This window comes from Mesoplodon densirostris, chromosome 18 (assembly GCF_025265405.1).
Source record: "Mesoplodon densirostris isolate mMesDen1 chromosome 18, mMesDen1 primary haplotype, whole genome shotgun sequence".
In the NCBI taxonomy this organism is placed as follows: Eukaryota; Metazoa; Chordata; class Mammalia; order Artiodactyla; family Ziphiidae; genus Mesoplodon; species Mesoplodon densirostris.
The window spans coordinates 11,310,700-11,333,309 of NC_082678.1; the positions used below are offsets into that span (position 1 = coordinate 11,310,700).

Genomic DNA, 22,610 nt, shown 5'->3' on the forward strand with positions numbered 1-22,610 from the left:
AGAGTCCCTTCTTGGATATCTTACTGACCATCCTTTCCATTTTCTCTAACCAGAGTGCTTCCAGACATCAGCTGTACTAGGGGTGACTTTGCTAATGAGTTTGATTGCCTTTGCTCTCTATCCCTCCCCATGGTCCTATATCCTGGTCCTTTTACTTCTTTACCTGCCTGGCCCTGGAAGGCATGGGAGTATTAGACTTGTAATGAGGATAGACTTTTAGAAAGAGGCCAAGGAAGCAGGAGAATGCCTAGGTCCTTCCCCAGTGCCCGCCTCTTTAGCTAAAGAGAATTGCTGCTGCTAATGGGCCATTCAAGATAAATCCATTTAACAGAGACCAAAACAGCATAGTATATAGTGAAAGAGTATCCAACTGGGACTTTCTTGAAAAATGAAACTAAGATAACTTTATTTTGTTTTTTCTTTAATCAGATTTGAGTAATAGTTGCATCTATTTGCTAATTTTTAGAATGAACAAAGCATGATTCAGGCTAATTTTTTTTGGCTTAATTTTTCTAACAAAAATTTTACTAGCACAACATAACTTCCTTCACTTCCTCTTTGACTTCTGCAGCACTGTCCTAAAGAGGCTCCTTTTTTTTTTTTTTTTACAGAAGCCTTCACGGGGTTCAGTGTATTTCCCACAGGCCTCTCTTGAACCTTTGGTATTCTTCCGCCTTCATCACACCTGTCATGTTGTTATACTTGCTCATTCTCTCTTCTTCTGTTATCTGATCTAACTTCGCCAAATATGTACTTAATGGTTTGGGAGCAATTCTTTCCCATGTTGGTTTTATCCTCTTGGGGAAATCCTATATTCTTAGCAAGATTTTTGGGATTTTACTTTTCAATTTATTTGCCTTGATCGGCAGTTAAAAAAAATCATATATGACAATATATGAGTGACAATATGGGTGAGGTGGACTCCAGCATTAAATGGGAAGAGATAATTTGAGATGGAAACCAATTTTATGGAAGTTGTTCATGAATTTTCATGGTTCTGATACTCTGCTTCCCTATGTAATGTTTAACTTTGGATCTCAGATAATAAATTCTCTGATAGTGAATACCCCCCATAGGCAAAATGAAGGGGAGATTAGTTGGAGAAAAGGCTAATCTGAAGGCTTTTTGTTACTGCATCTGACCAAGGGCCAGAGAAACATTTTAACTTACATAGATTCTTACTGGCTGTGCAGGAGAACCAGGAACTGGGAAATTTTTGTTCTGTGTCAGCTGTGTACTAACTAGTTTCATGACTTCAGACAATTCTCCTAACCTTTCTAGACCTGCAGTGGCTTGTCTGTGAAATGAGGGCAATAAAATTATGAATTGTAAATTATAAATTGTGGAGTGTAAACAGAAGCATTATGGTCCCACCCAAATGCACTGGAAGCCTCTGCAGGGTAGGACCATCTCCAGCACCAGGCTCCAGCATTCACAAGCCAAGAAAATGTCAACAAGAGAAGCAGCGTCTCTGCTTTGCTCTCCTGGCAGAGCTCCTTGGGATGCCAGCCAGGCATTTTTCTCACTCCTGGAAACTTGCCTTTCAGACTGCGGGGGAGAATGGTACCTTCCTAACCATTCTTCCCACTGCCCTGGCGGAGAAAGGGCACCTTCAAATTTTGGAAAAGGAAAAGGACCATTTGCTGGCCTTGGCTGGGTCACCTGGCTGGGATTGGGGCTGGGGTTTTATTGTATGACTTGCCTTGCAGATGCTGGATCCCCTGAGCAGTGCTGAAAATTCCTTGTCAGGAAGCTGCCAATCCTTGGACAGGTCTGCAGACAGGTATGAGACTGTGGCTGGTTCGGGAGTTAGTGCATAGGCATTTTTGGAACTGATGAGCTGAGGAAATGGAGTCAGCTAGTGTGTGTCCCTGAACTACACAATGGTCTGCAGGCCCATGGTTAAAACGTCATGCTTCTGGGAAAGAAACCTCTCGCTAGCATTCCTAGCCCTCTCCTTAATTTTCCAAACAGGGAGAATGTTATGTTTGTATAATTAGATGAATGTAGTAGGTTATAATAGCAGCTCACATGTATTAAATGCTTGCTCTGTTGTTCCAAGCACTTTACATGTTTTGACGTCCCACATAACATATGCTGCCCTTGTACACTTAGCCTCATTGCTGAGATCTGGACGACCTTCAATGCTTGGGGGACAAAACTGAATTATCACCTTTGGGTTTACTTTCTCTTTTTTTCTCCAAGTCTTTCTGGTGGAATAAGAAACTGGGATATAAAAACCAGAAAACAAGATATTCAGACTGCCTAGCTTACCACACTGCATGCTTGGTGTGTAATCTTGTTCTTACACTTTGGGAGGCAACAAGCGTCATCCTTTACACACCACATGGTTCTGTGGAGCTGGTTTGCCCGTCAGCGGGGGGGGGGGGTGTTTGGAGGTGGCTTTGGCACCTATCATTGGCCACCTATCATTGGTGGCTTTGGCATATCTATCATTGATGTAGCCAGTCTCTCTCCTTGACCTTATTATGCCCAAGAGCACATTTTGACCACATCCGGCTGGACTTAGGACTGTGGTCAGAGGCTAAGGAACAGTTCTGGGGATTTTCTTTTCTTTCTGTAACTGATTAATTGCTCACATGGGTAATCACCTTGTGAGCATGGCCGGATCTGTACCGTGTCTCTCCTAACAGACCTGTGAGCTGCTGAGCGTGGTCTCCCCCCTAGGTATCATAGAACAGTCACAGTTGCTTATTGGCATCCAATCTGCAGCCTTATTTTAGGCTTGCTTTCCAACCAAAAGAGTAAGAAGGCAGGGCTTCCCTGGTGGCGCAGTGGTTGAGAGTCCGCCTGCCGATGCAGGGGTCACGGGTTCGTGCCCCAGTCCGGGAAGATCCCACATGCCGCAGAGCGGCTGAGCCCGTGAGCCATGGCCGCTGAGCCTGCGCGTCCAGAGCCTGTGCTCCGCAACGGGAGAGGCCACAACAGTGAGAGGCTCGCATACCGCAAAAAAACAAAAAAAAAAAAGAAGGCACAGGTGAAAGTGCCAGAGTTGCTGCCGCAACCTGAGAGCTCTGCCAGGACAGGAACTGAGTCTGGCTTTGAACTCTCTTCTAAGCTTTGTGGCCACGCTGGTGGGGAGGGGAGCTGTGGGACAGGACCACAGAAGGTCTAGCAGTTGGGAAGTAGGGGACAACCCCTGCATCACTGCCTTGAGAGTTTCTGACCTATGACCTTTTCAAAAGGCACTCTCACATGAGGGAAAGAACCATTCAGGTGGATGCTGGGAAAGATAACTCACTTGATTCTTGAATTTTTCCCTGTCCCTCCAATGCTTTGTTTTCTTCTCCTTGGGAGTCAGACTCAGTGACCTGGACTTTACTTCCTCGAGGGCCAGCGTAACCTAAGGTCAGAGCTTTCATCTTCCCTTCACGGGATCTGGAGCCGTATAGACCCAGCTCCACCAAATATTAGTTGAATAGTTTTGGACAAGCCCTTTAACCTCTCTATTCCTGTTTTCCACGTCTCTAAAATGGGACGGTGGTGATTAGTCCGAAAGGATGATGCTGTTGCTATCTTTATTACTGCCCTGGGCAAGGGACTTTGTGCAGCTCTTCCCCTGTCACCAAGGTGGGAGGAAAGGGTAAGATAAAGCGCTGTGCAGCCAGGGTGGAGGTCGGTAGCACTGGAGGGCTTCATTATTCAGGACCCCGTCAGATGTGGGCCTCAGACTAGTGAAGAGAAAGTAGTAGGCTGAGAAAAGGGCTGTTTCTCTCCAACTCTGCTTCCTACCATGCAATGACATGTGTGGGAAGGAGCTAGGAGAAGCAGTCTGTGTGAGTATCCTGCCTTCTGCCCTGTTGAGCTGCTTTGGAGGTACCCTGAAGTCTACTTTGTGATTCATTTTGTTTTTCTAGCCCATCCTTCCGGAAATCGCGAATGTCCCGAGCCCAGAGCTTCCCAGACAACAGACAGGAATTCTCGGGTGAGTTCTCCAGAGCCTGGGTGAGCACTGCGGGGTGTCCGGGTGGGGCTGCAGGCAGTCTGCTTTTTGATGGCTGAGCTGGGAAGAGAAGCCAGGGCTGTATTTTAATTCTCCTCGGGCTTGCTGCTCTGAGGTCTCAGGTGACCTAGAGGCTTAAATGGATCACTAACATTGGCCTGTCGAGAAGCCAGTGATTCCTCTCTCCTACTCAGATCGGGAAACTCAGCTCTATGACAAAGGGGTCAAAGGTGGAACCTACCCCCGGCGCTACCACGTGTCCGTGCACCACAAGGACTACAATGATGGTGAGTGCGCCTCCACCCTGCCCCCTGCTGGCCACATCAGAAGGGACGTGGTTAAAGCTCCTCCAGGAAAAGCCACTGGAGCGGGTGGCCCAAGCACTCCCGGCCCCATGTTTCCTTTATTCCTGAGGAACTGTGCCCAGGCTTGAGGCAGTAGAGTCAGGGTTTAAACAAACAAAAAAAAGAGCGAGGCTGGTATTTGTAGACTGATGCTGCCTGTAGCAACTCTGTCCTTTGTCTGGGTGCACAGCGTGCTCCAGGGCGCCAGCTCTCCAACGCCCCCTTCTGCCTCACGCAGCAAACGGAATGGAGCTTCCTCAGAGGTTTAGGGTTAGGATGCCGAGGAAAATAGATCAGCCGTGGATTGGCCCTGCGAGTGATGTAGGACATAGGGGCCAGCCCTATGCTTTCGCTTTGGCTAGGTTTCCCTAAACCATCTGGCTGCTTGCTAATTCCTGCTTTTGTCCTGATTCTCAGGATGCTTGAGACATTAGCCATTCTGGCACGAGTCAGGTGGGAGGGCAGATAGGTTCTAGAGAGCTCACCCAACTGGAGCTGCTGTTATGGCCCGGTTTGCACATTCAGCCTGTGGCCAGGGGTCTGACTTGCTCTATTCTGGCCCCTGCAACCCTTCAGGCAGAAGAACATTTCCCCGAATACGACGTCATCAAGGCAACCTGTTCACCCTGGTGCCCTCCAGCCGCTCCCTGAGCACAAATGGCGAGAACATGGGCCTGGCGGTGCAGTACCTGGACCCCCGAGGGCGCCTGCGGAGTGCGGACAGTGAGAACGCCCTCTCTGTGCAGGAGAGGAACGTGCCAACCAAGTGTGAGGAGTGGGCCCTGGCCAGGTGGAGGCTGCCCAGGGGATGCTCAGACCAACTGCAGGGCGGGAGGCCAGCGGGGTCCACTGGGGCTGTTCGGCTCAGCAGTTGGCAGCTCTGGCCCATCCGCACCCAGTGGAAGAGCCCGAGGGTGGGCAGCAGATCCCCTGGACTTTAGTCCTCACTCCACTGTTGCGTGACAAGCCACTTCTCTCTGGCCTTTAGTTTTTCCATGTTTAAACTGAAGAGCAGTCTCCTTAATCCCTAATGAGATCCATAATGAGATAATATGAGATATTTGGGGGCCTTGGAAGTATGAAGGTATTTAATCAATTCACATGAACATTTAACCACTATTTTAGCCAATCCTCTGCTTCTCAGGCCTTGGGCCTTAAGGTCTGATTGACCAGGGCACTGAGCCTGTTTCAGATGGGTGTGGAGATGCTATGCTGAGACGTGTGATGATGCCGGGTGAGGGGGCAGCTCGGGCCTCTGTAGGATGAGGCAGGATATCGGTAACGAAGTGCACGAACTCTAATGCTCTTTCCTTCTGTCCTCCTGTAGCTCCCAGTGCCCCCATCAATTGGCGCCGGGGGAAGCTCCTGGGCCAGGGTGCCTTTGGCAGGGTCTATTTGTGCTATGATGTGGACACAGGACGAGAACTTGCTTCCAAGCAGGTCCAGTTTGACCCAGACAGTCCTGAGACAAGCAAGGTACTGCCTTCCCCATGGTCTGACGTCCAGTTCCTCCCTCTCAAGAAAACACCTGTCTCGTTGCACAGATTGCTCGAGATGCTACAGGTTGCTTCTCCCATCATTCTTCCTCCCAGGCTCCCTTGCTGTTGACCCTGGCCCAGGGGAGAGATTGGGTATGAGGAACTGAGTTGGTGCCAAAGTACCAAGTAACCCAAACTGGGAGGTGATGGCCAGTGCTACAAAGAGCAGTACCTGCCCCACCCTCACCAAACAGATGCCTCTCTCTCCCAGCTCTCAGACCAGGAAGGAGCCTGTCTTTGGAGCTTAGCTTTGGATGTGACCTTCATTCCAGTTTGAGTGGACAAATACAGCAGTTATCTAAACTGCTGAGTTGCACCCACAAACCCGTCTCCCACCCCACTGTCTGCTGTCTTCCAGCATGGGAATGCCACCATCCCAAGGCTTAGCCAGCATTGTGGACAAGGGCCAAACAGTTGAGAGTCCCCCCTTTTCTCCAGCTGAAGTTCCCAAGGCAGACAGACTCCTCTGAGGCCACTGAGTAGGGCAAGCTGAGCTGATCCTAGGCAGGTGGAACCAGGGCCCTGAAAGCCTAGGTGACAACTGGGCCTCTCCCCTAGGAGGTGAGTGCACTGGAGTGCGAGATCCAGTTGCTGAAGAACTTGCAGCACGAGCGCATAGTGCAGTACTATGGCTGCCTGCGGGACCGTGCCGAGAAGACTCTGACCATCTTCATGGAGTACATGCCGGGGGTATGTTCCCCAGATGCGTGTGGGACACACAGGAGAGGACCTCTGCTGGGGCTGGGGGCTGTGGAGGAGGGGTCCCTTTGACATGGGTCTGATTACCTGAGACTCCAGAGGCTCGGGGGAAAGTGAGGCAGTGGCAGGACTGGGAGTCCGCAGGCCCTGCGTCTGGCTGCGGTGACGGTGCGGGGTGACAAGTGTCCCAGGCCACCCTAACCTGAGGCTCACAGGGCAGCGGCACTGTCCAGTAAGTCGCGCCTTTACCTGGCGTAGACAGACCTCCCTTCTGGATTTGGGTCATCCGTTGCTTGAGGAAAGGACTGTCTCAGACTTTTCTCCAAGCTGCCTGACAGCCCCTAGCAAAGTGCCTGGCACATCACAAATGGGGATCGGAAGAATCACTCCTTTGCCAAATGCTGGGGGCTGGAAGTAGCCTTGCCCCTTCCCACCACCTTCCTGCAGTGACTCCCTCTGACTCCTGTGGCTTTAGGGCTCAGTGAAAGACCAGTTGAAGGCCTACGGAGCTCTGACAGAGAGTGTGACCCGAAAATACACCCGGCAGATCCTGGAGGGCATGTCCTACCTGCACAGTAACATGATTGTTCACCGGGACATCAAGGGTAAGCATGGGCGGCTGTGTGGTCCCCGTGACCTAGTTACCTGGGAACTTTGGACCGGGTCGTTTTGAACTTTCTGACAAGTGGAACCCTCATTGCTTCCTTGGGAGATCGGCATGAGGATCAGTTGAGCAATTTGGGAAAATACCGTGAAGTGTGCTCTGCAGGTGTCGGCCATGGTGATGACGGTTGGTGCTGTAGGGCTGAGGTTTCCCGTCACTAGCCTGTTCGTTCTGTGCAGTTCATGTCTAATTCGTGGTAGCCCCCCATCCTCCCCAGCAGCCCTTTGACCTGGGAGGGAGAGAGAGGGAGGATGTGGAAAGTGCCCAGGGGTCCAGGGTTGCAGCCTCTGCCCTTTCATGCCTTAGGAGCCAACATCCTCCGAGACTCTGCTGGGAATGTGAAGCTGGGGGACTTTGGGGCCAGCAAGCGCCTGCAGACCATCTGCATGTCAGGCACGGGCATGCGCTCGGTCACTGGCACACCCTACTGGATGAGCCCTGAGGTGATCAGCGGTGAGGGCTACGGAAGGAAGGCAGACGTGTGGTGAGCACTGGGGACGTGCTGGGACCCCATCTCCCTGTCTGGGCTGTAGCGGCTCCAACTTAGGAATGAGGCTTGGGGGCTTTGCAGTGTGGCAGGAGGGAGTGAGAACACACCTCTGGCCAGCGAGGCCAGGTTGCAGGCTCCATGTGGGCAGAGGTAGTTGTGCCTGCAGCAGTACATACAGCAGATGCGCTGTGTTTTAACTCTGAATAGCAACTGTTTTGTTATCACTGAGAACTTGGCCATGGAAAACATCCCTGATGTTTGCTAAATCCCTTAAAGAACTAGGATCCAGTCTGAGGGCCTGGATCTGTCTCTAAACAGCAGCAGGCTTCCACTCCCTCCTAGTGCTCAGGTGGCTTGCATCTGCTCTACCTAACTTCATGTCCATCCTCTGAAAGGGCCTGAAAGTTGTGAGAGCATCACTTCCTCTTAGAATGTTACTGTGGTGGGATGAATAATGGTCCCTGAAGATGTCCACATACTAATGCCAAAGGGATTAGTAAATGTTACCTGTAAATGTTACCTTATATGACAGTAAGGCCTTTGCAGATTAATTTAAGAACTTTGAGATGGGGAGATGATCCTGGATTATCCAGATGGGCTCAGTATAAGCACAAAGGTCCTTATAAAAGGAAGGCAGGATATCAGAGTGAGCAGTAAGAGGTGACAAAGGAAACAAGAGGTTGGAGTGACGCAAGGCAGGGGCCATGAACCAAGGAATGCAGGCAGCCTCTAGTAGCTGGAAAAGGCAGGGTAATGGATTCTCCTCTCAGAGCCTCCAGAAGAAACCATCCCACTGATACGTTGACTTTAGCCCAGTGAGACTCATTTTAGACTTCCGACCTCCAAAATGATAATAAATGTATGCCACTAGGTTCGTGGTAATTTGTTACAGCAGCAACAGGAACTAATACCATGACCTCAGAGCTCTTTCTGAACATGCTAAAGTGGTTCTCTTCCCCAATGTCAGGAAGCACCTGGGTGGGTGTAGGTTGATGAAGCCCACGTGGACGAAGGTGATGGGGCTTTGAAGCCTCTTCTGGCCTTGGGGACCCTCTACAGGGGTGTCAGCCATCAGCTTGGCCCATCCTGTCTCAGTGTGTTCTGGGAAGGGCACCTCCTTTCACAGCAGTGGGCAGGGCAGCTGGGAGCCTGGGGCAGGTTAAGGGGGTGACACTGGGGTTCTCTCTCCAGGAGCCTGGGCTGCACTGTGGTGGAGATGCTGACAGAGAAACCACCTTGGGCAGAGTATGAAGCCATGGCCGCCATTTTCAAGATTGCCACCCAGCCCACCAATCCTCAGCTGCCCTCCCACATCTCTGAGCACGGCCGGGACTTCCTGAGGCGCATTTTTGTGGAGGCCCGCCAGAGACCTTCGGCCGAGGAGCTGCTCACACACCACTTTGCACAGCTCGTGTACTGAGCTCTCAAGGCCACGCTGTTGCTGGCCGCCCCCCGCTGCATGGGTGACGGGCTGCTCTGGGGCTCAGCAAAATTGCTGCTTCTCCCAGGCAAGGCTGTGGACCACGGAGCTGCAGTCCAGCCAGCGTTGTCTGTGCCCTTCTGCTGCTGGGGCCCAGAGCCAGGTAGGGTGGCTGCAGCCTCATGGACTGGGAGCCCCCAGCCTGCCAGACCTGAAGCTCCAGCGTCCTAAGCTCAGCCTGGAGGGGAAGGGGCTAGCAACAGTGTGCGAGGCGCCGTGGGCCCCACCCTCGGCACTGTGTCCTGACACCGCAGTCAGCACCAGACCCCAGGGAGTCTGGGGGCACAGGATGGACACGAGGGTCTGAATAGTGTTACTTTCATTCAGAGTGTTATTTTGTTTCTTCTCCCCATGTCTGGAGACCACCAGGGCATCTCTGGGCTGGATGAGCCCACCCAAGCCTGAGGTAAAGCCCGGCATCCCACAGCCAATGGAAAGCGGAGGCCTGGGCTGCGCTCCCCCCTGGAGCCCCAGGCCAGTTTTGCCAGTCCCTTTCCTTTACCAAAGATGAATGAAGCAAATGTTATGCTGCCTTATTCAGGGAAGGAGGAGCCTGTCCTGCCTGCCCCCATGACCCTGACCCCCTCCCACCCTCAAGCAGGGGCCTGAGATGTGGAACTGCCCCCACTGAGAGGGAGACCCAGTTTTGTCAATGCAATTGTCTCTGTTTTACAAGTTGGAGTCACTCTTATGCTGTACCCAGTTTCTAAACTGGAGACTTCGTGTGCCCTCTGGGCTCTGAGTACCCCTGCGCTGGGCTTGGGCCTTGGGCCAGATTGGAAAGAGCTGAAGGTCGTGGCCTTTGTGTGCCTGGCCTGGCACCTGTTCCCCTCCTGGGGCAGAGAGGAAGATGGACAACGCAGTGAAGGCATCTGAGCCAGCTGGCGACCAAGCGGGCCGTTCAGGGCAGCCAGGGGAGCCGTATCAGGCTGTCTGCGGGTTACGAACTGCTAGGCCAGAGCTCTCTGATGCCACCAGCTGTGTCCAAAACCGCAAAGCTCTGTTCCTCCTTGGCCAGCCTTGCTCATCCCCATGAGGTCTCAGCCTCTTTCCCTTGTTGCTCCTATGGGGGAGGAATGGCAGCAGGGGTCAGGGGGCCAGTAGCTCCAAGCAGCTTAGAGTTGGCCTTATTTACCTCAGCCTGGGCGCTGGTCCTTTCTTCCGGCCCCTCCCCTCCAAAATGTGCCTATTGCTAGAGCTCCTCCCTCTCCAACACCCAGTTTCCTTGGGAGTTGTCATTAAAGGAAAAAAAAAAAAAGCCAGTGCCCAGGGATGGGTGTCTCCAAGGAGCTGGGGATTAGCGCCAGGCAGCTCATTGCCAGCCTTGCCCACTTCCCCACGGGCACCAGAACAAGCCAAAGCCTTCGTTGTATGTTGACGATGCACTTTTATGAATGTAGTTTCTATCGCTGTTTTTAGCCTTTTCACATCATGTAATGTGAGGCCTTGTACTTGTTAATTTATATCTCAGATCATATTTGATGGTTTTTATATATATCAATTCTAGACTGTTACAGGTGATGGACGCCTCAAGAGAGAGAAGAGAAAATGAAAGCAGCTGGTTTTGCAGGAATGTGTGTTGCACGGTGCCAGTTGGGCCTGGGCCCCTCTGTTTCCATCCTTTTCCCCCAGGGGTCTCTGTCAGGCACCCCCAGGCGGGCGCTCTGAAGACAGTGAGCATGTGCTCCTGCCTCCACCTTGGCTCTTGCCCAGGGTGGGGACTGGCCCCTTGCCTCGACCAAAGCTGCCGAGCGGCAGCTCGGCCTCTCCACGACCCTGTCCTGATGGCTGTAGCACTCTTCTTGGGCCCACACCCCCGCTCCCAGTCCCTGACCCCCACCAGGAAACGGCGTGGTGCCGGTGCCGACAAGATGAGACGACTCTGTGTCCCAGGTTCAGGCTCTCACAGAGCCCCACCCCCTCCCGGGGTCTTGCCGCACAGGGAATGTTTTTAAAAATGAATTTGCGAACAAGCCAACAAATCCTACACTCCAAAAAACCACGACCCTGATTTTTTGTGTGCCAAAAACTGTGGACATGCTGGCTCAGCATCCTCAGGACCAAGCTGTTGCTTAATTTTAATTTATTGTTTTTTTATTAAATAATCTAGATGAAAAGTTGTGGGGCCTAAGACGGCCTGGCCCAAAGGATCTGAAGGGCCGTCTCCTAGCAGCCCCAGGCTGGCTGTGGGAAGGGCCTGCCACCACTTGCTCATCAATCCGTGGGGTATGTCAGCCTTGGCCAGCCCGACACGGAGAGGCCAGGGCTGGGGACAGTCCACACTCCACCACCCTCCTGCCCCTCCTGCCCCCCCCCCCCCAGCTCTGTGTCTGTGTCTGAATTGTGGATCGTGCAGAAGAACCTGCAGCCATAGTTATTTTGACTATATCTTGACCGAGGGCTTGCAGTGCAAAGCCAGGCCAGTGTCGTGCATTACTTACAATAAAAGGGATCATTTATACCTAAGGGGTCCTGTGGCAGTGCTTTTGGTTGGGGGGGCGGAGGGAATAGGTGTTTACCTGGGAGAAGCTGGGTATGGCACCTGGCAACAAGCTTGCCTCCCTTAGCAGATGAGAACTTGAAATGACTCCAAGAGGGGTCCCGGGATGGTGCGACTTGGCTGGTACCACTGTAGCTCGGAAGTGGCTCCCTCTCTTCCCCCCCTTGCTCGGAGCTCTGCCGAGGGTGGTTCTACCACAGCTGACTCACTGAGGTGGCACCGTCAGCTCACCTGACCCGAGTTTCAATGTGGCTCAGTTTCTGGGACCTTTGTGGCATCCACTGGTCTTCCCAGCCCAGGGAAGGACTCACCTGAGTTGTATCCTTGCAGGGCAGGGATCGGGCACCTCCAGGAGCCACCTCTCTGATAGCTCCCTCAGGGCTATCTGCTGCTGTTGCTTAGCTCGGAGCAGAGAAAGACCATCCTTGTCCCCATCTGAGGCCTCTGGTGCAGACGTTGGACCTGCCCCGAGTGAGGCTCTCAGCAGCCCTCCTCACGCTCTGAGGACCCAGGCTCGGGGTGCCAACTCTGCTTGCTGTTAGCTCTGCCATTTCCAGGGGCAGCATAGCACAGTGGCCTGCCCACCTGCTATCAGAGTTTGAGGCCCAGCTCCCTGCCCTGTGCTATGGGCATAAGGTCACTTAGGACCTTAAGGACGTATATGGGGTGGATGTAGCAAACCCCCCAGGAGTCTGCCCTCTTGTTCCACCAATTCACATAGTCCACAGGCAGTTGGGGGAAATCAGGATGGTTGGGTCTGGGGCAGGACAAGCCAGACATCCTGCCTGTATTCTGCTGGGGTGGGGGCGGGGGGGATCGTAGATCCTCCAAGCTTGCCTTCTTTGCTCTGTTGTAAACTGTTGTCCCCTCAGAAGAGCAGGTGAGCTGTTTCTCCTTAGACTGCTTGGGATGGTGACCACGGCTGCCCCATTCCCTGGAGCTTGAAAAAGCAGGAGGAAGAGGACAGATGGGGAAAGGGCACAGAGACTAGGAGACCTTTGATACAAATGGCTGGATCTGCTGGTTCCCACCATGCCTTCCTGAATTCCAGGGCAAAGGGGGCTCAGGCGAGGACTCAGCAAAAGGATTCTGTCTTGTACCCCAACATACTGAAGTGCAGCGAGGCGCAGCACCATTACCCACTGACGGCCTGAGCTTAAGCAACACAGACTGAGGGGCAAAGTGGAGTTCAGTCATCAGACACTCTGGGTTTGACAGCATGAAGACCTGGCTGGGAAGCGCACCCCCTTTTCTCAGGCTGCCCAGTGTTCATTCCCCTGACACCCATCACCACTAGCCCCCCACCACCAATCAAGGCCAGGGGTGCTTTGGGCTGACCCTGTCCCCCTTCACTTCTGTGTGGTGACTCTGTTCCTGCCACAAACCCCCCATCAGGCCACATAATACAGAGTCAGGATCTGTTGAAACGTGTTTAAAACAGGGTTGATTACAACAGTCAAAACCGGCAGAAATGGAAGAAGAGGGGAACGTGACCCTGCCAGCTCCCCACCAGTCTCTGTGGCTCTCAGCCTGGCCGGTGCTTTAGCTTCTGCTGCTTCCGTGGTGTGGGATGGTCCCAAGCCCTAATGGGCACGCCCTGCCTCGCCTTGGGGGTAAGGGGGAGGGGGTGGGGGGTGGGAGGGCGGGGTTATTCCACTTTCCCTCCCCTCCCCCACTGGGTCCTGGTGGGCATTTGGAGAGACCCAGCAGGGGGCACCCTGGCTCACCTTCCTGCAGTCTCCATGGCTCAGGACCAGGCTAAGGGCAGAGGTAGATGGGGAGATGTGGGGGCCACACAGGGCCCTGGGTGGCAGTGAGGGAGCTTGGGACCCTGAGGGGGGCATGCTGACTCCTTGCTGGAGAAAAGGCACCTAGATAGGGAAGCTGGGTTGGGGAGCCTTCCCAGGGGGCCGTGGGGTGAGGTGGGGTAGGCTGGAAGCAGCAGGAAGCGGGCTGGTGAGCAAAGCCCAGTCCTGGTTCCCTAACCCCCCCACCCACTGAGGGAGAAGGAGGGAATCCCGGAGCAGAGCCCTGCCCCCAAGACCCTCTGACCCAGCAAGACGGCCTCATCCCCTTCCCACCCTGCCCCCGCCGGGGACCGGTCCAACCTCTCTCCCACCCTGCCCGCTGCCTGCTCCAGGCCCTCGACGGAGGAAGGAGGGAGTGGACGGTGAGAGGGGCCTCAGGCTGTCTTGGTGCCGGGGTCCACCTCCTTGTGGGCCCAGAGCTCCTTGTGCTGCTTCCGGCCGAAGCCTTCGTCGTAGTTGCCTTTGCTCTTAAACAGCTGCTGAAAGTGGGGTTTGCAGTAAAATTCCCCGTGCAGCGCCGCGTAGCTGCCCAGGCTGTAGAAGCAGAACAGCTGCGGTCAGGTCAGGTCGGGTCGGGTCGGGTTGGGTCGGGTCGGGTCAGGAAGGCCAGGGCGGGGGTAGGGGAAGGGCGCACCTCAGCTTGGTGTGGCAGTGCTTGCAGCAGAAGCAAGAGTTGTGGAAAATAAGCTTGTCGGCCACCAGCCGCTCCATGGGGTACACGGTCTTCTGGCAGGCAGCGCAGGTCTCCTTCACCTGGGCGCGAAGGCTGAAGGACTGTTCCGGGAGAGACCCCATCAGGGGCCTGACCCGCGACCAGCCCGCCCTCCCGCACACCCCAGCCTCGGGGCCCTACCTTGGAGCGCTGAACCGCGCTGCTGCCACTGCCACCTTTGGCTTCCTGAGGGAGAGGGCAGGCGGGGCAGGGTCAGCTGAGGAGGGCCCCAGACCATCACCAGCCCACATCCCAGGGACACTCAGGAGGAGGGGAAGGGAGACAGGCAAACACGCCAGTTCGGCACGCCTTTACCCTCAGGCCAGACACCTGCGGGAATGGAGTGCCCTCCCACCCAGCTGAGCACCTACGTGGGAGGGGGTGGCCTGGGTGGCTCCTGCAGCCTGGAACATGGCTCGCTGGCGGCGATGGAGGCCCCGTGTGGAGCCGCGGCACCCGCTAGGTTCTGCAAGGGGAAGTCGGTTGAGAAGGCCCCACAAGCCCTTCCCCAGCCCGCAGGGTGGGGGTGGGGTGTTTACAGGCAAGGGGCTGGGGGGCCGCGGTTGGGACTTTCCCTAAGTCATTTCCTGTTGCTCTGGGTCTTGCCACTTCCGCCCCTCACCCACCTCCCCCTTGGCCCGCTCGTCCCCCACGGGGCTCCGTAGGGGGCAGGGGTCCCTGAGTGGAACCATGTGTCGGGGAAAGAACAGTTAGCTGGCAGCGGCTGGGGGAGGGGCTCCGTGCAGCAGCCGGAGCGCTTCGCGAACCAGGACCCCGCCTGGCGCGAGGGGAGGTCAGAAGAGGGCGGGCCTGGGGGGGAGGGGGCGCGGCCAGAATCCGCTGCCCCGGCCTGACCCCGGCCCGACCCTCCCCAGAGCGGGGCCGAGGCGCGGGGCCGAGGCGCGGGGCCTCGAGCGGTCCTCGCTCGGCCGACCCAGCCCCTGGACAGCGCTCGCGGGCCGAGCCGCCCGCCCCGCCCGGCCGAGCCGCCGCCCGCGCACCCAGCTCCTCCGTCCCGATCCCCCGTACCGGACCCCAGACCCGGGACTCCCGCGGGTCCAGCCGAGGGGACCTCGGCCCCGCCTCTGTCTGGAGGCCGGACCCGGAGGGCGGACGCTGGCCTCGGGGCCACGGGCGAGCGCGACGGGTTGAGGCGCTCGGCGTCGGGACCCCGTGGGCGGCGGCCCTCGCGCCCACAGCCCCCACCTGGGCCGCCCGGATTGCGAACGTGATGCTGGCCCCTCCCCTGGCCCGCCCGCGGGTCTCACCGGGCCCCGACCTGGGCCGCGGGGCGGGGGTCGGTCTCCGGGGAACGCCTCGGGTGCGAGAAGTGCGCGGGCGCGAGCTGCCGCCGCTGCCTGTGGTCCCCGAGCGGCCGCGGCCGCCGCCGCCGCCTTATTGCGGCGCCGCCCCCGCCGGCCCCCGCCCCGCGCCCGCCCATTGGCTCCGCAGCGCCCGGAGCCGCCTCCGGGGCCCCGGCGCCGCCGCCGACCCCCTTTCTGCGCTTTGTCTTCCCCTCGCTTGGCGTCCCCCGCCTTTGTCTGCACCCAGCGCCGACCCCGCTCTCCCAGCGCTCCACACCGCCCCTCAGCCTTCGCGCTCACCGTCCTCGCGAAACCGGCCGCCCCGTCGGCCCGCTCCGGACAGAGGCAGGGACCGGAGCTGGAGAACCCGCGCCGCGGGCCTCGGGCCAGGGGCGAGTCCAGGTGGAGCTGACTGGGGTCGCGGGACAAATGGCGCTCCTGACGAGGCCCTCGCGGCGGAAAAGGATAACCCGGCGCGTCTGGGCCTTTCGCTGCCTCCATTTCCCCGCTCCGTGGGCCCTGCGGCACGAAGGACCCGCGGGGGCCGCCCCGGAGGCCCGCCCAGCGTCCCCGTGCGGCTCCCACGCCCCCTCGGGCTCCGAATCCTCCCGCCGCCGAGGAAGATGGCAGGGGCGGCCGGGCACGCGGTCCGGCCACGCGAGGCTGCGAGGCCTGGCCCGCGCCGAAGGGCCCCGGGGTCTCCGTGTTCGGTCAGCTTGGCCACCTGCCCTCAGCGCCTTCTCTTGGTGCCCCGGAGAGAGGGAAACCGGGAGCCTGCGGCTGTGGTGCCCAGAGGCTGCCGTCCTAAAGCGCTTCTGTGGAGGGACTTTGTGGGCTTCGTCACCCCCCCAACTCCCAGCCCCTGCCGGCACCCCCTTCAGGGAAAGAGATCTCCATCCTTCAAACAAGCAAACCTGGGTTCACCCAAACCTCATTTGACACAGGGAGCTAGGCCTGAGGATTTAAAGTGACTCGTTCAAGTAACAAAGCTGGAGCGGCAGGGCTGGCGTGAGAGGCCAGGCCTCCTGACTCCCCCCTCCCCCCCCGCCCCCCAGGCTGGGCCGGCTGCCTGGGCTCCGGCACACGGCACTAAGGGTCCCAGGGAGCATCACTCACTTGGTGGGTAGAGCCTCAGCTCTGTGGGGAGCACAGGGAAGCCACCTCCCGGTCGCAGCTGGAAGCTGTTTCACGAAGCACAGCCCTAAGCATAGCTTGTTCCCATGCGATGGCAGGAGTAGAAATAGTGGCTCAAGAGCGAGGCCCACAGCCTTGTCAGGAAGAGAACAGCTCATCGTGCTCACCTGGCAGGAGAGTGAGCGGGACGGCAGGCACCCCCAGCCCCCAGCTGTTCCCTTGGCTCGCTCAGGGCGCCCAGGCTGTGCTTCACTCTTCTGCTCAGCCTCCCTCCCTCTCTGGAGGAAGATGTACGTTTGGGTTGAGCTGCAGCCCCCCGAACTCCCTGGATGGGGTGTGTGAGAACTTCTAAAACTGTTAACGGGCATCTTTACCAGCCAAGCTTCCACACCTGCCGTCAGATGATCAAAGGGGGCCGTGGTGATGCAAGAAACGTGAAGCCCTCGGAGGTGCAAGGAGCAGCGCTTGGCTGGCGCCTCAGGCCCCCCTGCCCTGCCCAGGATGACCCGCAGCTGAACTGCGGGTGGCCCCCACAGAATCAGCCCTTGGGGCGCCGACAGCAAGGTGGAGCAAGCAGATCAGAGGGAAAAAAACAAGCTGCCGAGGGTGTTAAGAAAAGGGAACTTGAGGTTAAAAAAAAAAAAAAGAGCTGGCAAGAGGGCTGGAAATAAATGTGACCTGGCCTGCTCACCCCCTCCGTTTCAGGTTTCCCCAGGCCCTCCCGGCTGGTGCGAGTCCCTTCCCCTCAACCCCTGTAACTGCCCACGGGAAGAGGTTTTCTGTTTTTCTTTTTAAAACTGATGTTACAGGGCCTCCCTGGTGGCGCAAGTGGTTGAGAGTCCGCCTGCCGATGCAGGGGATACGGGTTCGTGCTCCGGTCTGGGAGGATCCCATATGCCGCGGAGCGGCTGGGCCCGTGAGCCACGGCCGCTGAGCCTGCGCGTCCGGAGCCTGTGCTCCGCAACGGGGGAGGCCACAACAGTGAGAGGCCTGCATACCGCAAAAAAAAAAAAAAAAAAAAAAAAAAAACTTATGTTACAATTTCAGAGGAAAGGGTACGTGAGGGCATTTGACGGGTTAAAGCAGCTACAGGGAAGAGGGAGGGGCACTTCCTTGATCTGACATTTGAAGTACCCAGGCTAGAGAGGGGCACCCACCCCGGGAGACTGGTGGGGGAAGGGGCCCGGCTGGGGGGCGCGTGCAGGCTGGGAAGCACACGCAGCGGCCCGAGGTGAGAATCACCCCCTGGCCCGGACTCCCTGGCTGCCAGCCAGGACGACAGGAAGGGCCGGGGCGGGTCTTAGGTTACCTGCTCTTGGAGTACGAGTCCCAGCGGTGAGGTGACACAGTCCTGTTCCTGTTCCAAAACAACCCCGTCCACCGCCTTTCCTGACAAAAGGGAGCCTCTTCTGCCTGGGCTCCAGTGGCCCAGAAGTGGTCCTGCAGAGCGGCCGGTCTCCAGCACTCAGACCTTTCCAGCCCCTTTCCAGCCCCAAAGCAGTTTGATGGCCACAGGCTAAAATTAATCCTCTCACCGTTAGATAGTTAAGAGACAAATCCATTATGGGTTTTAAAAGAAATGTGTGCTGTGAGGCTGTCTAGCTAACGAAGGAAGTCACCGCTGTGCTTCCACAAGTACTTGTGGGACCACTCTCAGATGGCAGGACCGGGGGTGGAATGACTCACGTCCGAGCCTGCGTGGCCAACACACAACAATGTCACTCTCCAGTGGATTCTCTGGAACTTTTAATTTGTTCTGGCAATGAAACTAACACGGCATAAGGACTCAGGCCCTCAGGTTAGGCAAAACATGATGGCCCTTGGAGGAAGCACCAAGGCGGCCGGCAGGAGTCAGTAAGATGGACTCTTCGTGGGAAAGGAATGAGCTACAAAGATGAACCAAGGGAAGGTTTCAGGTGTCAGGGCCCAAGCAAAAAGGGGGAGGAGGATGTATTGCCCTAGCCTTAAGCTAGTGCTTATAAAGAAACAATACCCTTGCCCTCAGTTATTAGGGAGAGGTCCGAGGGGAGGGGAGTCTTATTGCTTGCCCCTCTGGACCTACAGGGTCTGAGAGCAGGGGAGAAGGACGCAACTAGGCTGGTAGGAGAGCCAGAGTGGGAAGAAGTTGCACCGTTCCCTGGGTGGGTGAGTCAAACCCTGGCCTTGGACTTGGGCCGCCACAGCCAGAGCATCATCTATTCCTTCTGAAGAGGTCAGGTCACCTGAGCTCACAGGACTGGGAACGTCAGCTTTCTGGCCCCTACCGATCCCTGGTTGGTGGGATTCCCTCGTGTCTCAAAAGCCTTTGGAGCAGTAAAAAAAAAAAAAAAAAAAAAGTTTCCTTCCAGGAATTTCTTTCCCAGTCAGTAAGCAGCCTACTCTCCTGGCAGAAATGTCCTTTCTGCTCAACCTGCCCCCAGGAGGGTGGGAGTGCAGCCAGCCCTCAGGAAGGGTCCCGGAGGCCCACGCAGCCCAGGATGCAGAATGTGCACCTTCTTCAGAGGCTCAGAACTCCCAGTCGTCCACCTCCAGCTCTTCCAGGTTTGTTACCAGGCCAAAGATTCCACTGTGATCCTGAGACTGGCTGCCTTCAAAACTGGTGATGGGGGTGACAGGTCGAAGTAACTCAGGCAGAGCTTCTGAGGCACGTCGCTTGATCTGGGGGAGGAGAGAGAGTTGGGGGTGGATCCTGTTGTTTTGAGTCTCAGGACATCATGGGGCAAGGGACCACGGCCCAGGGACAGATGGGCTGTTGGAGCCAAGAGTCTCTATGGGAGGAAGGAGCAGCGCCTTTAAGGGGCTTTGGAAACATGGTCATTTCTCTGATTTGAACGGAGGAGGAGAGAAAATCTAAAGACCCCAAAGCTAAGGGGACTGAGGGTGGTTGGAACCACAGGCAAGAAAAACAACCACCAGGGAGCCTTGGGAAAGTGCTACTGTACCTGCTTGAAGAAAGAATGGTTCAGGAGGGTGCTGGCACTAGGTCTGTAGAGGAAGTGGAGGAGAGACCAGCATCAGCCCCGTGCCCCGGATTTCCCCAATCCTGCTGCTTCTACCTTACCCTCAAGTGCCCCCTCTCCTTCCCTCAGCTCACCGAGAAACAGCCAGAGCTACCCAGGCTGGCTTCCTAGCAAACCCTGGGCTGATCCCTCCTGCCGCGGGGGCTCTGGACTCCTCCCAGGAACCCAGACTTTTACAGGACAGATGCATCCTCTCGAACCCGGCCTTGCACTCCAGAGCCCCCTGGGCTCCCCACAAAGCCCACTCCCAGCCCAGCAGATATACCTTACATCCGGGTTGCGCTGAAGGCACTGCTCCACAAAGTGGTGGAAGTGGGGTGAGAAGGTGCGGTGATAGGGGTGGGACGGCGTGTCACCATTGGAGGTCCTGGGGGGGCTGGGGGCCAGGCTGTCACTCAGGCCAGAGTTGGCCGCTGAGCGCGAGGTGCTCATGGTCAGCTCCTCGGCAGGGATGGTGCTGGTGTCCAGCAGGCAGGGTACGGTGCCGTTCAGCTTCTCCAGCAGCATCTGGGGAGGATAGAGCCAGGGGCTAGGCTGCAGGGGCCCCTGGAAGGCCTATAGAGTTTCTTCACGAGTATACTCTTCCCAACACACGAGTGATTCGGGGGGAGTGAAGAAAGAAGTGGAAAAAGTCTGACTTTTCCAAAGGAGTGCCAGCCACTGACTCGGCAGCCACACCCTAGCAAGGCCAAACTGACGAGGAGGAGGGCTGCAAAAGAGTACCCGCCTCCACCGCGGTTGGAAGGAAGGGGCTTGCAGTCTCTCCCCCTTTATAAGGCATCAGATCTTTCTAACTGTAGAGCCCTCACCCTAGGGTCAAGGTGGCAGCCAGGTCCTTTCTTTAAAGCCCAGCCCCAGTGCGCCACACCCAGGTGGGTCCGATGGGGTTCATTCTGGCCGATTGTCACTGCAGCGGGCTGCACGGGAGCAGTGCACCCAGGGGCGGGCTAGGCCTGGGCAGCTGTTCCAAAGTCCTCAGACTCCACACATGTAAAAGCAGCCCACCGTGTGGGGACTGCTGTCCTCATGGACCTCATGAGCTGTTCAAGGTAGAAACCTGGAAATCCTTCTAGAGCTGTGTTGTCCAATATGGGAGCCACCAGCCACATGTAGCCACATGTAGCCATATATATATATATATATATATATATATATATATATAGAGAGAGAGAGAGAGAGAGAGAGAGAGAGAGAGAGAGAGAGAAAGAGATTTTTTTTGGTTGCTTTTGGCCATGCCGCTTGGCTTGCAGGATCTCAGTTCCCTGACCAGGGATTGAACCTGGGCCCCAGCAGTGAAAGCACTGAGTCCTAACCACTGCACTGCCAGGGAATTCCCATAGCTATTTATATTTATTTAAATTCAGCTTAAAATTCAGTCCTCAAACTCACTGGCCACAGTGCTCAATAGCCACAGGTGACTAGTGGCTACCATGTTGGACAGCCCAGGTATAGAACATTTCCATCACCTCAGGAAGTTCTCCTGGACACTGCTGTTTCTGCATCCATATCTTGTTTACCTAAAAATGGCCTTTTAAGTCTTTCCTGAGCATCTGTTTCTGTCTTATTTAGACTTTCTAGACTCCTTACCTAGATAGATTTCCATACCCTCCTAACTAGTCTGCCAGAACTAATCCATCTGCGAGAGTCATCTTTCTAAAATATGTATCTGATGCTATCACTCCTATGCTTAAAAGCCTTCAGCAATTCTCCACATGCTTTGGGACAGAAACCAAACACCCTGGCGTGGCACACAAGCAAAGTCCTTTGTGATCTGCCCTTGCTTCCTTCTCCAACCACGCCACCTAGTTAATGCCTATTTGCCTTCAAGTCTCAAGGGTCACCTCCTCCCAGAAGCCTTCCCAGATCCCCTCCTCTAGAGCTGCCCTTTGGCTGTTCTCTAGCTGCTCCTCTCCCCACAGGGCAAGCAGTCTGTGGGTTCAGGGAGAGGCTGACTCAGAGCCTACACACCTGCCCCCACCCCCTCTCAGGTCTAGATCATGCTCCAGGTACTTGGGACCCAGGTAATCCTTGCCCAAATGACCCAAGTCCACTTCCTGGACTTGGTAAGACCCGGATAACCCTCTTCCCTGGGTCTGTCTCCAAGGGTAGACGATGCCACTGGCTGCGTGTATGCCTAGAAGCCAAGGGCGGTGGTTAAAAGGGGCATGAACAGAAGTAGAACTTGCAGGCTGGAGGTTGCAAAGGTAATTGACTGGAACATGGTAGCACAGAACCTGAGAAGTCTAAGAATCCTAAATTAGAAACTGGCCTTCCAGGTCTATGGATCAAGGTAAGAAGATAGAACACATTTTATAAATTTATAAAACTTTGTTAGCTTAATTTGTATGTGTTAAATAGACACCTGGTGTGTGGGCTCCAGGCCTGAAATTGTGAGCCCCCACCCCACCCCCCGGGCTCCATTACCACCACAGTTACCACTGACAGAAGTAAACAGTTACACAACTATCTCCCCACTGGTGGGGCTCCTGAAGGAAAGAACTGGGTCTTTCATCTTAGATCCCAGGCTGGTGTCCTGCGCGTGGCAGTTCCTCAGCAAGTGTTTGTGGAAGGCAGACAGGCAGGCGGAAACCCCCGGGCTGCAGGCTCACCTGGGTGGCAGGCATATCCTTAAAGGGGACGTGGCCATTGGCTAGTTCACAGGCCGTGATTCCCACACTGTAGATGTCAGACTTGGCATCGTAACCCTGAAGATTCTAAATCAGGAGAAAAGAGCCACAGGTCACTCCACACTGTAGCCTTGGCCCTTGTTCTTAGAGAAAGAAGCGAGTGGAGCAAAAACTGGGGAGAGGCCAAGAAGGCCTGTCCCCAGATCGGGACCGGCTGCTGAGACTTTCCTCGCCTGTACTGCCGAGGGGTCACTGCTGTTTTAGAAGGAACGAATGCCTTGCTGATGCTCTGTGGCAGGAGGAAGTGCTCCCGCTTAGGACGGGGA

At 55.9% G+C, this 22,610-nt stretch overlaps 3 protein-coding genes across 17 annotated transcripts in view; 1 reads left to right on the top strand and 2 right to left on the bottom strand.

Moving 5' to 3' along the window:
- Positions 1-11,627, top strand: part of MAP3K3 (mitogen-activated protein kinase kinase kinase 3) — a 63,452-nt gene extending 51,825 nt beyond the window's left edge. For 3 of the 4 annotated variants that reach the window (XM_060081347.1, XM_060081350.1, XM_060081348.1), the window contains 9 exons: positions 1,710-1,783; positions 3,879-3,946; positions 4,159-4,251; positions 4,885-5,076; positions 5,636-5,784; positions 6,405-6,536; positions 7,021-7,150; positions 7,516-7,693; positions 8,891-11,627. In XM_060081347.1, coding sequence (XP_059937330.1) covers positions 1,710-1,783; positions 3,879-3,946; positions 4,159-4,251; positions 4,885-5,076; positions 5,636-5,784; positions 6,405-6,536; positions 7,021-7,150; positions 7,516-7,693; positions 8,891-9,119 — 1,245 coding nt within the window. In that variant the 3' untranslated portion in view covers positions 9,120-11,627. The remainder of the gene's footprint in view (positions 1-1,709; positions 1,784-3,878; positions 3,947-4,158; positions 4,252-4,884; positions 5,077-5,635; positions 5,785-6,404; positions 6,537-7,020; positions 7,151-7,515; positions 7,694-8,890) is intronic. The other variant, XM_060081351.1, reaches the window with a different exon arrangement.
- Positions 11,628-13,090: 1,463 nt separating this feature from the next.
- LIMD2 (LIM domain containing 2) lies at positions 13,091-16,106 on the bottom strand. 3 transcript variants are annotated; one of them, XM_060081563.1, is made up of 5 exons: positions 15,804-16,106; positions 14,571-14,665; positions 14,341-14,385; positions 14,122-14,261; positions 13,091-14,021 (listed from the first exon to the last, which is right to left on the bottom strand). In XM_060081563.1, exons 2-5 carry the CDS (start codon positions 14,610-14,612, stop codon positions 13,862-13,864), a joined length of 387 nt encoding a protein of 128 aa, XP_059937546.1. In that variant the 5' UTR covers positions 14,613-14,665; positions 15,804-16,106; the 3' UTR covers positions 13,091-13,861. The 3 variants fall into 3 exon arrangements, with proteins under 3 accessions (XP_059937546.1, XP_059937545.1, XP_059937544.1); XM_060081562.1 differs by lacking the exon at positions 15,804-16,106 and adding an exon at positions 15,479-15,583; XM_060081561.1 differs by lacking the exon at positions 15,804-16,106 and adding an exon at positions 15,468-15,583.
- Positions 16,107-18,366: 2,260 nt separating this feature from the next.
- STRADA (STE20 related adaptor alpha) overlaps positions 18,367-22,610 on the bottom strand; it is a 29,181-nt gene continuing 24,937 nt past the window's right edge. For all 10 annotated transcript variants that reach the window (XM_060081793.1, XM_060081791.1, XM_060081792.1 and 7 more), the window contains 4 exons: positions 22,267-22,371; positions 19,923-20,164; positions 19,580-19,622; positions 18,367-19,295 (listed from right to left, as the gene is read on the bottom strand). In XM_060081793.1, the coding sequence (XP_059937776.1) occupies positions 19,143-19,295; positions 19,580-19,622; positions 19,923-20,164; positions 22,267-22,371 (543 nt within the window). In that variant the 3' untranslated portion in view covers positions 18,367-19,142. The remainder of the gene's footprint in view (positions 19,296-19,579; positions 19,623-19,922; positions 20,165-22,266; positions 22,372-22,610) is intronic.

Excerpts from the sequence above, each read along its gene's own strand:
- LIMD2 (XM_060081563.1), bottom strand. The coding sequence starts at position 14,612 with ATGTTCCAGGCTGCAGGAGCCACCCAGGCCACCCCCTCCCAC. Across the intron at positions 14,262-14,340 it reads GCGCGGTTCAGCGCTCCAAG|TCCTTCAGCCTTCGCGCCCA; the intron begins GTAGGGCCCCGA and ends CTCCCGGAACAG. Across the intron at positions 14,022-14,121 it reads CACTGCCACACCAAGCTGAG|CCTGGGCAGCTACGCGGCGC; the intron begins GTGCGCCCTTCC and ends CTGCTTCTACAG.